Here is a 14,748-nt window from a genome sequence, read left to right on the forward strand (position 1 = left end):
ACAAGATTGAGATGAGGATGGTGCCGAGACTTTTGTCGTCTATGTTGACCTTGTCGGCACCATAGGATTCATAACTGCTCGTCACCGTAGCGCACTCCATCCATTAGTTTTTGAGTTAGCCTTCTCCCCGATGGTTTCATTATCATCGATCTCCTTCGCCCTCGCTCTCCTCCTCTTCATCAGATTCCTCCTCTCATCCAAGAAGAGGAGGCTCCCACCATGCCCTCCTGCCCTTCCTTTCATCGGCCATCTCTATCTATTCAAGAAGCCACTCCACCACGCACTCGTCCGCCTTGCCGACCGCCATGGCCCGGTCCTCCTCCTCCGTTTTGGCTCCGTCCCCGTCCTCGTCGTCTCCTCCTCTTCCGCCGCCGAGGAGTGCTTCACGACAAATGACGTCACCTTCGCCAACCGCCCCAACCTTCCTTCCGGGAAGCACTTGTCGAACAACTACACCACCCTCGGCACCTCCAACTACGGGCCCCACTGGCGCAACCTCCGCCGCATCGCCACCATCGAGCTCCTCTCCTCCCCCCGCCTCCTCTCCTCCACCGACGTCCGAGCCGAAGAGGTTCATGAGCTGGCCCGCCGTCTCTTCCTCAATTCGAAGGGAGGGACGTCCGAGGGCTTCGTCAAGGTGGAGCTCAAGTCGTGGTTGTTCGAGTTGGCGCTTAACATTATGATGCGGATGATTGCAGGGAAGAGGTACTACGGCAACGACGCTGGGGTGTCCGAGGAGGCGAGACAATTTAGGGAGATAGTGGAGGCCGCCTTCTCATTGGGTGGGACATCGAACCTCGGAGACTTCTTGCCGATGCTAAGGTGGGTGGATTTCCAGGGAGTCAGGAAGAGGTTGGTGAGTCTGCAGAAGAGAAGGGATGAGTTCATGCAGCGACTGATAGATGAATACAGGAACGCTAGTTTGGAGATAAAACAAGAGGAGGAGGCGGAGAAGAAGAAGAAGAAGAATATGATTGGTGATTTGTTATTGCTGCAGAAGACTGATCCGGAGTACTACACCGACCAGACCATCAAAGCTCTTTGCTTCGTAAGTTATTGTCCGTTTCTTTCTTCTGTAGGTAGATGCAGATTAGGTCGCCGATGGTTGACGTGCAACCAACCGAGAAATAGCCCACCTACGCTGTGGATAGGGGCGTCCAACTTTATGCCCTTTCTGCAACCATATTAACTCTTGCCTTGATCACCTGACTTGTGGTATGGTATGGTAGTACGTACACTCGAACATTTGTACATGAGATAAACTTCTGTAGTTGATTTCTTCTCTCCTGCAGAGTTTATTACAAGCTGGAACAGATACTTCATCTAATACGATTGAGTGGGCTATGTCCCTTCTTCTTAACAATGGAGAGGCATTGACGAAGGTCAGGGAAGAGATCGATGCGCGTGTGGGTAACGAGCGCTTGGTGGAGGAAGCAGATCTTTCTAATCTTCCATACTTGCAGTGTGTCATCGCTGAAACACTTCGTTTGTACCCTGCCGGCCCGCTTCTTTTGCCCCATAAATCAACCAGCGAATGTGCTGTGGAAGGTTACAGTATTCCACAAGGAACAATGTTGCTGGTGAACGCGTACTACATCCATAGAGACGCCAAGACGTGGGAGGAGCCTGCAAAATTCAAGCCAGAAAGATTTGAGAATGGAAAAGGGGAAGGGAAGTGGATGATCCCATTTGGAATGGGGAGGAGGAGGTGCCCAGGGGAAGGGCTTGCAATGAGAGAGGTTGGGCTAGCACTTGGGACATTGATCCAATGCTTTGAGTGGAAGAGAGTTGGCGAAGAAGAGGTGGACATGAGTGAAGGCCCCGGATTGACCTTACCTAAGGCCGTTCCCTTAGAGGCCATGTATTCTCCACGCCAAGCTATGATCAACATTCTTGCAGGACTTTGAATCGCTTTATATAATATGTTTATAATTTTCATATTATGTACTTTTACTTTTTATATATTTATATGTACTTATGTTTATATTACAAGCATACAAGATTAATCTTTGGGCTGGTTGCGTGTCAAGCTGCAAAATATAGGTTTTGGTAGGATAGTGTCTCTGTTTTGGAGGTTGTAAATTTTAATGATGACATTTTGGTGGGCCTGAAGAAAGTGAGGACAATGGTTAAGTGGAGTAGGCCCACTACTATGTCCAAGATGTGCAGTTTTAAAGACAACCCTCAATGATTGAGATGAATGTAGGATAGAAAAAATGGGGCTTGGGCTCTCCTAACCACATAAAAAGAAAAAAAAAATGACATAAATGCGAAAGTATTTTTGAAAGGATATTTCAAGCATCATGTTAGTTGGATGTCAGATTTTTCTATGTAATGTGAATTAGTTTTTAGTTGTACAATACTATTCATAGTGCCACGTCAGTGCAAGTAGGTCAGCCCATCAAAATCTGATAAGGGAGAGACTATTGCATTTCTTTTTTCTAATTAGAAGTAAAAAGAATATAAAATTTTTCAAAAAAAATGCTATACTGTTTATAATCTATTAAGATTATAAATTTAGTAAAGATGAGAGTTGAATCCTGGTTATTTGTATCAACAATACGTCGCAAACTCAATTATATGACGCCTTATTAGAGGCTATAATTAGTTATAACCTCCAAACACCTAATCACCCCCGAACGAAATTTTTTCCATCAGTTTTTCTAATATCGGATGTATGGAAGATTACTCCCACATTTGTCGATATGTTCATGTTACAAGAAAAATGAAAAAATCTTTTTTCCACCATAGATTTAGCTTTTAATGAATCTCCTACTCTAAACAATTAATTAGAAAAGTTATAAAGCCCAAGCAACAAAGGATTGTGGTCTATTACTTCCATCTCACTAGCTATAAGCCATTTATCCATGCCTTTACGAAACACTCTCTTATGTCTCCCGTACCCTTCCTCTTCTCCCCGTCATCAATCCCCTCTTCTCCAAAAACATTTAAGCCCTGACATTCTAAAGATCCAAATCCATTCAAATTTGATCACAAGTACCACGATTAGCCTAGTGTTCTATTGTCCATACGGCCGATTTTCTGGATCCACTATGATACCATTTGTAACAATCTAGAATTTCATCTAAAAAGACTAATCGAATGATATTTTTTTAGAATTTTTTAGTCTTATACAAGTATCTAATATCTCCTATATAAATAACCGACGTCGAACCAAATACACACCAAGTCCAGCTAGTGAAGATGGAGTTGAAGCCGGCGTTGTTCGAGCTGGCATTGAACATCATAACGAGGATGATTGCCAGGAAGAGATACTATGGAGAAGAATCGGGGGTCTCGGAGGAGGCGAGGCGGTTTAGGGAGATATATATCAAAGGAGGGCCTCTCTTTGGATGGAGCGACCAAGCTTGGGATTTCTTGCCCCTGCTGAGATGGGTCGATTTCCAGGGAGTTACAAGGAGGTCCATAAGCTTGCAGAATAGGAGGGAGAAGTTCTTGCAGAGACTGATAGATGAGCACAGGAGGAAGAACAATGAGATTAAAGAGGAGGAGGAGAAGAAGACTATGATTGGTGATTTGCAATCACTGCAGAAGACGGATTCAAAATATTACGACGACCAGATGATAAAAGCACTTTGCCAGGTAAGCTAATGTCGAATGTAGATTTCAATTCTTTTAGTTTCTTAATTCATGAATATACGAGCATTATTATGTTGCAGCAAATGATCAACATGCTAAGTTTGACGTCCTGCCGATCTAATTAATTTGTATAGCCTCCCTATACGTAATACTTGTCATGACTGGTTGCTTTTCTTGTTGAAGAGCTTACTAATTCCAGGAACAGATCCTTCATCAGGTGCTATCGTGTGGGCAATGTCACGCCTACTAAATAATCCAGAATCATTGAAGAAAGCCCAGGCTGAGATTGATGAGCGCGTGGGAAATGGGCGATTGCTAGGTGAAAAAGATCTTTCTGTTGTTCTATACCAGTATACCACCAGTGCGTCATCAAAGAAACTCTTCGGCTGACTCCTGTTGGCCCGCTCCTTGTGCCTCATGAATCAGCAAATGAGTGCGTTGTGGGAGGAGCCTAGAAGTTCAAGCCCAAGAGATTCGAGGATGGGAGAGAGAAAGGGAAGTTTATGATTCCTTTCGGGGTGGGAAGGAGGAAACGCCCAGGTGAGGGCCTTGCAATGAGAGAGGATGGGCTCACACTTGGGACCTTGATCCAATGCTTTTGAGTGGGAGAGGGTTGGGGAGGAAGAGGCAGACATGACCGAAGGTTGGCGAGGGCCGTTCCTCTGGAGCCCATGTACCGTCCTCGCCGGGCCACGACTACTGGTGTCCTCTCAGGACTTTGAATCATCAGGATGCGAACTTTCGTGACTTCGGATTGATAGCTACGAGGAGGAGGGGAGAACACATTTTCCACAAAATTCGTAATCATACTTTCTTTTTAGAGTTGAAAATTTCTGCAATATTGTAATAACCCAAAAAATTTTGAGTCGCGTAGGCAGGCCCAGAGTGGCCAGGGCCAGTCCAATCCCACGTGCCCAGCCCAGCTTGTGGGCCTATGGGCTGGCCCGAAGAGGCCATGGCCGATTAGCCTAAAGGCGTGCCTGTTGCACGCGATGGAGGAAAAAACTTCGATTGGGAGTGTTTTTCCTCTTCCGACTCCGACAAGTTTCGAGTAAGGCACCTTCCTCCTCCTCCTAACTACATCGATGAAGACCCAAGAATAATGACCGCCAATTCCAAGTCTTTCTTTTCGAGTCTCCTCTTTAATTCTTCGTCGGAAACCTTGCCGGACTAAGGTTAGACCCAAGCTACTCCTCTCTTCTTCTTCTGATCATCTAGCCGTGTTTTTCTTTGAATTAAGCAGGCAAGTCGCCGAAATCCATCTCAAATAAGGGTGCCTTGTTTCGACGTCATTTCCTCCCATGCTCATCGCCACCGGCGGTCGAAAAATGGCTGAGCCTTGACGCCCCTAGGACCCCTGAGATCATATAGTGGTGGGTTAGGAAAATAGCCATAATTAGGCCGAGATTGATCATCCCTTGCACTTGGCTTTCTTCCGCTTTTCTTCTTCCTTGGTTTGTCAGCCACCACCGGTAGTGGCATCTTTCTCGGGCCATCGCTGTTGCCATTGCTGGAGGCTGCAGTAGGCCGCCGTCCATCAGCTCTTCCATGGCTCGATTTGAGAAGGAGAGGGAGAGAGAGAGAGTCTCCCCTATTTTGAGAAGAGGAAGGAGGCTCTACTCTCCTCTCTCTACTCTCCTCTCTCCTTACTCTCTCTGGTTTTTCTCTTTTTGCATGGTTCTATGGACCTAGCAAGAGGATCCCAGTGTTCTCATTGTTGACTCAGGTTGATCCCAATAGAGGGCTATGGACCAGCCACCCGTTGCGTTAGCCTTATCCCGACCATCGCTGAGTACCAGCAGACTTTATTATCATGAATCTCTATTATGTTACTTATACCGTAGTCTGATTCTTTTTTAATGATTTGATTGGTTGGACTAGCCAAAGTGGATCGCCTCGAATTATCGGACAGTGCTACCTAGTCAACCTTGTTCGTTCTGCACCCGACTATTGTCAGCCACTATTGGACCCATAATTGATAAACTTTGATCTATTTTTTTGATTTGATATATGGTTCTTGACCAGATGAATTGGATTATATTGTGCTAATTGATTTAAACAATCGAACGTTGTTATCTAGCTGGCCTTGTATATCTTTCTATATGAATATATTTTTACAATCAGCCCTAATTTTGTATGAGGCTACAGTTATTCGGGCAAGAAGAAGCCCAACGAGGTCTTATACTTTAGTTTCTCTCTCTTACTTTTTTTTTCTTAGTACTTTCTCTCTCTAGGTTGATCCGAGAAAATTTTGGTTAAAGGAACTCGAGGATAGTCTTAAATTACAATCAGAAAGATAAATAATTCAGATCAAGTTAAAAAGGAACGAAATGAAAAGTATTAAAAATACTAATAAAGATTTATGAAATATCGTATGAAATATCACTCTTGAGTGGCTAGATTCCTATTGATATTTAATGTACATTTGTATATTATTTATTTGAGTATTATTGATAGTCGGTTTATGATTTTATGATATGTGGGACGATTTCTTGTTATTTTTGAAATTATATTATTGTGTTTGTATGGATGTGTGGGAATTCTTATTGGGTTGTAAAACTTACAACCCCTTCCTCTTTTTTTTCATAGCCGCAGGATGCATGGTTTCCAATGGGTATCAGGGTTATCAACTAGTTCGTTAGTTTATTTGTCTTTGATACCAATGAATCTCTGAAGATTTTGTAACCGAACCAATTAATTATTTGGATATGATGGATTTATTATTTGGATTAATTGATTATCTGTAGAGTTATGAGATCACAAGTGAAGGGAATGATTAGATAGAGCATCACTGATACTGGTTGGATGATCAAATTTTGTAATTGGACTAACTTTGTTGTTTGATATGAATTAAGATCATTATTATTCAATGATACTAAGGTTATAATATATTTTTAGGCATTGCATATTTTCTAGTCCCAGGGAGTCTAAGGCCGTCTCGTGCACCGGATCTGGATGTTGGCCTGGGTTTGGAGCATGACAAATATATTTGTGGGATTCTGAGTTTTGTTGCTGGTAAATACATCCAGAAAATAGATTTTCAAAGTGGGCCTGCAAGCATAGATATCAAAGGAGGACAATTAGCACCTCAAAGGATGCGATATCGCGTTCCCCGAGATGTACTACTTGTTTTGTTTTTATCCTTGCATATCCGTTAATAAAATATATTATTGGTCCACAATGTCTTGGGCTCATGCATGGTGGTCGCTCTCTCCATCAGAACATGGTGAATTGAGAGCGACAATACGGACAACATATCCTAACCTCCAAAAAAAATTACTCTTGGCAGCATTTTTTTTCTTTTATTTTTAAGAAGAAAAAGGAGACTGATCTGCAGTAACATCTAGATCCAAATACTTGAGAATGTATCATCTAAGACTCAAATTAATAACCTCTTATTGCTAAACAAAGGGATATGACTATTGGAACAAGACCCAATTAGCCCCTTGTCAGCAATAAAAGAAGGCATTTTCGATAAAGGTATAACTAATAGAAAATGTCAGACTTAGGCACAATATGACTAAACATCAATATTGAGTAACAAAATTTGTATACACAAAGAAATTAATAATACTATTATAACATAAAATCATATAATATGCAAGTAATACAAATATAAAACACAATTTTAGGGGATACATAGCGGAGTTTGATCATCAGTTCAATCAATAGCATGCATAAGTTCAGGCACTTTCTTTCTTCTTTTTTTTTGCAGGAGCATGGGGAAGGGGATAATGGCTAAATTTGAGCTTTAGATAAATGAGTTTGCTAGCAAGATTGTTGGCTCAGAAGTTGGTGATGCAACAATTATTTAATTTGGAATCCAACTATTATTATCGGCAAGATTTGCTAAGTTAGATCAACAAGTTTCTACTACCTGCTAGAAAAATCCTTATGTTTTGCATGCTAACGCTGCTATGTCTAACTATGCATTCTCCGTTTCATATTTGAGCTTTAAATGGGCCAACAAACAAACAGAATCCCTAAATGATGCAAGCAAGCTGCTTGGAAGGGATTCATGCAGGAGTGATAATCTATCATACATGGATCTTAAAAATCTTTCAATCATCTCCTACTAAAAAAGAGGAACCTTGTGCATTCGCCTTGAGAATTCCAAGAAGAGAACTATGAGGACCCCTATAGGCATGCGTTTAGTTCCACATCGGTTATTCGCCGAGAATATCTTGAGTATTTATATAGGACTAAGAAACTCAAAAATAATACATTCTGACTAGCTATTTTAGATAATTTCCTGAATTATGATAAAAAATATCAGAGCGAACTAAGCCCATAGCTTATGTAGACTAGGGGACACTACAGCACGATTTCATGAAAGATGACTACGGGCCGATCATAGTGCTTGTGATTAGATTTGAATGGATTTTAACCTTTAGCCCGACGAGTACGTCAGTGCTTAAACAGGAAGAGCATGTGAGGATTCGTGCGGACGTGTGCTCAGTCCTACATCGATTATTCACCGAGAAGATCTTAGGTACTTATATAGAACTAAGAAACTCAAAAATAATTTTCGGCTAGTGATAAGGACTCAAGACTGGCGCCTCACGGCAATATCTAACAAGCGGTCTGATTCATGTTGGAGGTTTAACCCGTGGGTTCAGTAATGGCTTAGAGAGCAACCGAGGCCCATCAACACAGCCGCTGATATCTCGCACAATGGCACTGAAGGCGACCCATTCCTAGTCCTGGACGGCTCTTGCCGTCTTGATCTCCTTCCATCATCCGTTCTCGGCATGCGACTATGCGTCATTGCTTACGTTTTAGTAGAACGCGTAACTGCTAATTTTTGCTATTAAATTTTAAATTCATAGAAGATACGTTGGAAATAGTTGCATTCCCACTTTATATTGTTACAATTACTTTTCTTTCTTTCCTAAATAAATATACAAAAATGAAGCAAATTCAATTATAAAAAATATATCCGCAAAAATGCCTGACCAAGGGGCCACTTTTACACGCCTACTGTAGGTGGGAAGTGTTAGGAGTTTGATTTACATTTATATAATTCCGTAACATATTTGATAGGTAAGTGCTGATAGTTGCCTCGCACTTAGAACAACACAAAATCGCATCCTCAGTTAACAATTAATCATTCCATTTGTTTTTAAGTTTTTTATTTGTAAGTTCTCGAGTTTTTTTTTTGCTTTTTTTGTTACGTAGTTTATTGCATGCTGGAAGAGATACTTCATCTACTTAACAACCATCCTCATGCACTGATCTTAAGATCCTCGAGCGTTATAGCTTGTCAAAGAGAAAAACTCTTTGTCCTCTCCAGACCTGGGTCAAGCTTGGAATGGTACTTCTAAATTGGTGTTTGTGGTTTAAAGCCCAGGTTCAATTCTATCATTAGATGTTTTTCTGGCCGACAGGCAGCCAAGGTAAACTCTGGCCTAGATCCAGCTGCATGCATAAGAGATTGCGTCACATAAAGCCAATCTCGTCAGTCCGAATTAAGCACATTGGCATGTCCACGAAAAGTACACGTACCAGTCCTCATCCATCTGATATGTCGTTTCTTTCCATAATACGGAAGAATTTACACAAAAACTGGAACGTGAAGTTTACTTTATATGCAATTACTTCTTCAAAGTAACTCTGGCACTAGAGATATAGTGCATAAAGATAAAAAAGGGTAAACATACACACTTTTTACCTGGAATTCCACAGAATAATAATTTCAATCACTGGTCATAACAAATGCAAGTTTTTACCTCTTGATAAGCAAGCTCAATAGTCCTGCATTCTGAGTTACACTGTCCTTCAATGTCTTGCACAACAAGCTCCAATTTATCTACCTTCTCAAAATTATCAATCAGGAGAATCCACTTCGCTTCTTCCTTGCAGGGAAGTGAGGTCCTTCTGGAGAATGACTCTGCGAAGGTTATTGAGTTGATCCTGCAGGCTTCAGGAGGGATCGACGATTACCACCCTTTGTTGAGGGATATTAGGGCCATGGGCCGTGATGGGTTGGTCATCCAGACGAAGCATATGTTCAGAGAGACCAATGGAGCTGCGGATTGGGTGGCTTTTTTGTTGCCAACTATTCAGGAGACCATCTATGAGTGGGAGAGCCGGAGTTGTCTAGCGCGCTTCGGAATATTTTGCTTTTTGATTTTTTTAGTTATATCCAGTACTTCCGTTTCGAGAGAGAAAGTATATGAAAGAAAAGTATACGTACCTGCTGACGTTTGCACAGGGAAAATAGCATTTGGACCCGGCAACTGCTCCCTTGTGAGCGCATCCCTGCAAACTCTATTTTCTTCTTTTTATTAGTGCAATGGTTGCTTACGGTACTCTTGGCGTGGATGAGTAGAATGAAGAAAAAGACCCTCCAAACTCTATTGCGTCCACTTGAATCACGCTGGTTACTGCAGGGCTGCGTACGTGCTGACGTTATGTAGAGTGACGCAATTTTCGCAACGTCACAGGACCGGCCCCTACGAATTTTCTCACAAGCATACCGCTATATATATGGGATCATATGATCATCAGGCGCACACGCCACTCAAATCATCCCAATACAATTCCTTTCGTTTTCGTTCGAGAAAATCATTTACTCTTCTGGTCCCGCTTAATCGTGGGTCGTGGCCATGGAAACGCTGTCCTACATCTCCCTCACCCTTGCTCTCCTCCTCTTCATCAAACTTTTATTGTTCCCCAGGAATAGGAAAAACTTCCCTCCAAGCCCTCCATCGCTCCCCTTCATAGGTCACCTTTATCTATTCAAGAATCCCCTCCATCGCGCCCTCGCTCGCGTTGCCGATCGTTATGGCTCCGTCGTCCTCCTCCATTTTGGCTCCCGCCCGGTCCTCGTCGTCTCCTCGCCCTCCGTCGCCCAGGAGTGCTTCAAGACCAACGACATCACTTTTGCGAACCGCCCCCACCTCCCCTCGTCAAAGCACATCAACAATAGCAACACTACTCTTGGTTCTTCTGGCTACGGGCCCTATTGGCGCAATCTCCGCCGCATCGCCACCGTCGACGTCCTCTCCAACCACCGCCTTCTCTCCTCCTCCGATGTAAGGGCTGCGGAGGTGCGACTCCTGGCCCGCCAACTCTTCCGAAAGTGTGAGGCCGGAGCGGAGGGGTTTGCGAAGGTGGAGTTGAAGTCGAGGCTTTTCGAGTTGGCGCTGAACGTGATGATGATGATGATTGCTGGGAAGAGGTACTACGTTGAGGAGGGGGAGGTCTCGCAGGAGGCGAGGCAGTTTAGGGAGACGGTGGAGGAAACCTTAATGCTTGATGGTGCAACGAAATTACGGGATTTCTTGTTCGTGTTAAGGTGGTTCGATTACCAAATGAAGAAGAAGTTGGTGAGGTTGGAGAGGGCGAGGAGTGAGTTCATGCAGAGACTGATGGATGGGGAAAGAAAGGAGTGCGAGGAGGAAGGAGGAGAAACACAGAAAAAGACAACTATGATTGCTCATCTGTTATCGTTGCAAAAGACGGATCCCGAGAACTATACCGACCAGGCAATCAAAGGGCTTATCACGGTAAGAACGCATAAGAAAATAAATCTCTCTTCCTCTGTGTGCGTGCCTTTGCGTCTGTCTGTTTGTGGATGGTGATCAAGACCATCTCGCGTAGGTATTATTAATCCAGGAGGAAAGACAAAATGAAATTTATAATTGTTTTAAATAAATTTGCAAATCCATCTTTACAAGAAAGCTCTCTAAAGGGGACACCTAATGAAGGGTATATCTATCCATAGGAAGTGAGGGTTCGCTTTCTGAGTTTGCTTTATAATAGTTTATAAAACTGTTGTGGCGACTTATTGCATTTCTGCCTCCAGAGTTTATTACAAGCGGGAACGGATACATCATCAAACACTACTGAATGGGCAATGTCACTCCTACTCAACAATCCAGAGACATTGAAGAAGGCTCAGGCTGAGATTGATGCGCGTGTCGGAAACGAGCGCCTGCTGCAAGAATCGGATCTTCCTAATCTTCCATACCTCCAGTGTATCATCAGGGAAACACTTCGAATATGCCCCGGTGTCCCACTCCTCGTGCCTCATGAATCCACAAATGAGTGCATCGTGGGGGGCTTCAATGTTCCACGCGGAACCATGCTACTGGTTAATGCTCACTACATTCACAGGGACCCTAAGATATGGGAGGAACCTACAAAGTTCAAGCCTGAGAGATTTGAGGATGGGAAAGATGAAGGGAAGCTGATGATCCCATTTGGGATGGGAAGGAGGAGGTGCCCAGGGGAAGGCCTGGCCATGAAAGAGGTCGGCCTAACACTTGGGACCTTGATCCAATGCTTTGACTGGAAGAGGGTGGGAGAAGAACAGGTGGACATGACTGAAGGCTCCGGGCTGACCATGCCCAAGGCTGTTCCACTGGAAGGAATGTATCGTCCACGCCGTGCCATGGTTCGTGCTCTTTCAGGACTTTGAGTCGCTGGGATATGCATCTATGCGGCATTGAATCAGTAGCCAAGTGGACGGGATTTTCAATTTGTAGCCAAGTGATACGTATATGGTCTTGCGTAGTAGATCTATTTTATGTTTGATGGTACCACTCCCTCTGGGTTGTGCTTAATTCCAAGCTATATGGTCGAGGGAAATATTAAAAGTATCCGGAGCACCGTTATTTTCTGTAAGATTTTATAACAACTCAAGACTTCACCCAAAATAGGTAGTCGGAAAGTATTATTTGAGTTTTTTAATCATGTATAAGTACCCAATATTTACTCAGTAAATAACCGATGTGGGACTAAATACGCGCCCGCACGGGTCCTTACATACTCTCCCGTTCAAGTCCGACGTTTTTGTCAGGCTAAGGGTTTAAATTCATTCAAATCTAATCATAAACACCACGATCGGTCTGTGATCCGTCCCAATTGATCCGTGCAGCAGTGTCTCCTAGTCCACATAGGTTATGGGACAGGTCCGCTCTGATACCATTTGTAACAACCTAGGAATCCATCCAAAATGGCTAGCCGGAAGGTATTATTTGGGTTCCTTGATCATGTATAAGTACTCAAGATCTATCCAGCAAATAACCGATGTGGGACTAAACACATGCCCGCATGGGTCCTTATAGATTTTAATGACTCCCTCTTCTGATCCCGCAAAAGAGGAAGAACAATAAATAAAAATTAAAAATTCTTCATTTTTCTGATAAATAAAATTGGCATGTTCTTTCACACGACAGTTCTTATAATGATGAACAGTATTATAGATGAGATCCCAGACCACCATGAATTATCTTTCCACAAGCTTCAATCACATGTACGATTGAGCTGATAAATGAAAGTAAGGTTCCTTTCGGTTGGTGAATAAATTTGAAGTTTATTATTCAGTCATATTCAGTCAAACAACTTTTTTTGACATATGATATTGCGGAGAGAAATATTTGGAACTTGAAAGAAGTTGAAAGCCACTTTTTTTTGGTATTTATTTCTTTTTGGCGGCATTGAAACTATTTGGTGGCCATAAATGGATCTGTTGGGGGAATAAGATTTTTCCCCCAGTGGCACAAATGCCCCTAAGAAGTCGCACAATCGCCGACCTCGGAACGTCCGACCTCGGAACGTCCAACCTCAAGACATCCGACCTCGGAATCTCCGACCTGGGGAAACCCTGACGCTCAAGGTCTATCCTTGTCAGCCACCTACTACGGCCATACCCCTCTGAGGTCCGGCCGAGGACCATACTCTGCCGCTCCCCCGGCATTTATTGCGCATGGCCACTGTAAACCTCCAGTTCACTCAACAATTAATGAGGATCTCCGGTTCACTCCACAATTAATGAGGATCTCCGGCTTACTCCATAATTAATGCGCGTGGCTCCTGTCATCTACGGACTCTCAGCTCTCCACGGCAAGTTAGCCCAGTAGAGTCCAATCGACCATGATAAGTCTCTGATCTCGGCCTTACCTCCGACACCAGTGCAATAATTCGCCTGGTAGCGTGCTAGTTCGGGTCGTACGACGCCCTCACCGCCGACATCAGCGCAACGATTCGCTTGATCGTGCGCCGACCTGAACCACATGCCGAGCCGTACTATGGCCTCGCCCCGTTACATCACAGGTAAACTGACCCCCGCCTATAAAAGGGAACCTTGGCTTCTCAGGAAGGGAGTTTTTTGGTGGGGAAATTCCGTGCTCTACAAACACTATTTATCTCCTCTTTACACACTTTGCCCCCCTTCTGACTTGAGCGTCGGAGGGCCGGCGCCGGAAAACCCGGCCACCGGTTCGTGTGCAGGCACCCAGACGGAGGACGCCGCCCGCCGACGGATTGCCGCTCCCCTGCGAGGACCTCCCGCTCCCTCTCTCCGACCGAAGATCGCCCCCGGGTCCAATTTCCAGCAACAGTTGGCGCTAGAGGAAGGGTCCGAGTAGCGATCATGAAGTTGAGAAGCAAGGGAGCCTCCAACATCTCCCGGCGTCCCCCACAGAGTCCTGGACATTCCATCCAGAATCCGCCTACTCCGGCTGACCCGATTCCTCAGGTCCAGCCGGAACAGTTTAATGCCTTGGTGCAACAAGTCCAGGCCCTGACCGCCGCCGTCCAAGGCCTGCGGCGCTAGGAGGCTTTACCGACGCTTCCCCCGCAGGCCCAGGTCCTGCCGAAATTTCCTCCCAACGGCCCGGTTCTCCCCGGCCAGAATTTGCATGGCTCCTCCAGAGCCAACAATGAAGAGCGGACTTCCCCCTGGAGAGAGCTACCGGGGGAAGATTTCAGCAGAAGATCCCAGCCTTCTGAGGCCGAGTCAGCCCCAGACCGCCGTGAGCCGGCGCAGACCACGGCGACAATCCCACGGGCGGGGGAGCTCGACAGGAAACTCGAGCATCTGGAGCGTCAAGTTGCAGCGCTCCACAGCAAGAAGGCAAGACAAGAGGGAGACTTTGAGTTTATTACCAAGTCCCCCTTTTCTTGCCAGATCGAGGATGAGCCGGTTCCCACAAGGTTCAAAATGCCTCAGGTGGAACCCTACAGTGGAATCACCGACCCCCTCGACCACTTAGAGAGTTATCGGGCCCTCAAGGCCCTACAAGGGTCCTCGGAGGCCATACTTTGCAAGGCCTTCCCAGCAACCCTCCGAGGGACCGCTCGACTTTTGTTCTCTGGGCTGAAGCCGAACACGGTATCCTCCTTCGAGCAACTCGGCAG

At 44.6% G+C, this 14,748-nt stretch overlaps 3 protein-coding genes across 3 annotated transcripts; all 3 read left to right on the plus strand.

Moving 5' to 3' along the window:
• LOC103700850 (cytochrome P450 81Q32-like) lies at positions 1-2,014 on the plus strand. Its single transcript, XM_008782730.4, has 2 exons — positions 1-1,048; positions 1,293-2,014. Exons 1-2 carry the CDS (start codon positions 131-133, stop codon positions 1,905-1,907), a joined length of 1,533 nt encoding a protein of 510 aa, XP_008780952.2. The 5' UTR covers positions 1-130; the 3' UTR covers positions 1,908-2,014.
• Positions 2,015-3,204: 1,190 nt separating this feature from the next.
• On the plus strand, positions 3,205-3,990 carry LOC103700920 (isoflavone 3'-hydroxylase-like). Its single transcript, XM_039114672.1, has 2 exons — positions 3,205-3,603; positions 3,784-3,990. Exons 1-2 carry the CDS (start codon positions 3,205-3,207, stop codon positions 3,988-3,990), a joined length of 606 nt encoding a protein of 201 aa, XP_038970600.1.
• Positions 3,991-10,138: 6,148 nt separating this feature from the next.
• On the plus strand, positions 10,139-12,337 carry LOC103700849 (cytochrome P450 81Q32-like). The gene is made up of 2 exons (XM_008782729.4): positions 10,139-11,111; positions 11,411-12,337. The coding sequence occupies exons 1-2, from the start codon at positions 10,209-10,211 to the stop codon at positions 12,023-12,025; spliced, it is 1,518 nt and encodes a 505-aa protein (XP_008780951.3). The 5' UTR covers positions 10,139-10,208; the 3' UTR covers positions 12,026-12,337.
• Positions 12,338-14,748: the final 2,411 nt, after the last annotated feature.

Source organism: Phoenix dactylifera, chromosome 16, assembly GCF_009389715.1.
Source record: "Phoenix dactylifera cultivar Barhee BC4 chromosome 16, palm_55x_up_171113_PBpolish2nd_filt_p, whole genome shotgun sequence".
Classification (NCBI taxonomy): Eukaryota; Viridiplantae; Streptophyta; class Magnoliopsida; order Arecales; family Arecaceae; genus Phoenix; species Phoenix dactylifera.

Bases quoted from the DNA above. Each gene is read 5' to 3' on its own strand.
- LOC103700849 (XM_008782729.4), top strand. From the start codon at position 10,209: ATGGAAACGCTGTCCTACATCTCCCTCACCCTTGCTCTCCTCCTCTTC. The intron at 11,112-11,410 runs GTAAGAACGCAT...TTCTGCCTCCAG, and splicing joins CAATCAAAGGGCTTATCACG to AGTTTATTACAAGCGGGAAC.
- LOC103700920 (XM_039114672.1), top strand. From the start codon at position 3,205: ATGGAGTTGAAGCCGGCGTTGTTCGAGCTGGCATTGAACATCATAACG. The intron at 3,604-3,783 runs GTAAGCTAATGT...TTCTTGTTGAAG, and splicing joins TGATAAAAGCACTTTGCCAG to AGCTTACTAATTCCAGGAAC.
- LOC103700850 (XM_008782730.4), top strand. From the start codon at position 131: ATGGTTTCATTATCATCGATCTCCTTCGCCCTCGCTCTCCTCCTCTTC. The intron at 1,049-1,292 runs GTAAGTTATTGT...TCTCTCCTGCAG, and splicing joins CCATCAAAGCTCTTTGCTTC to AGTTTATTACAAGCTGGAAC.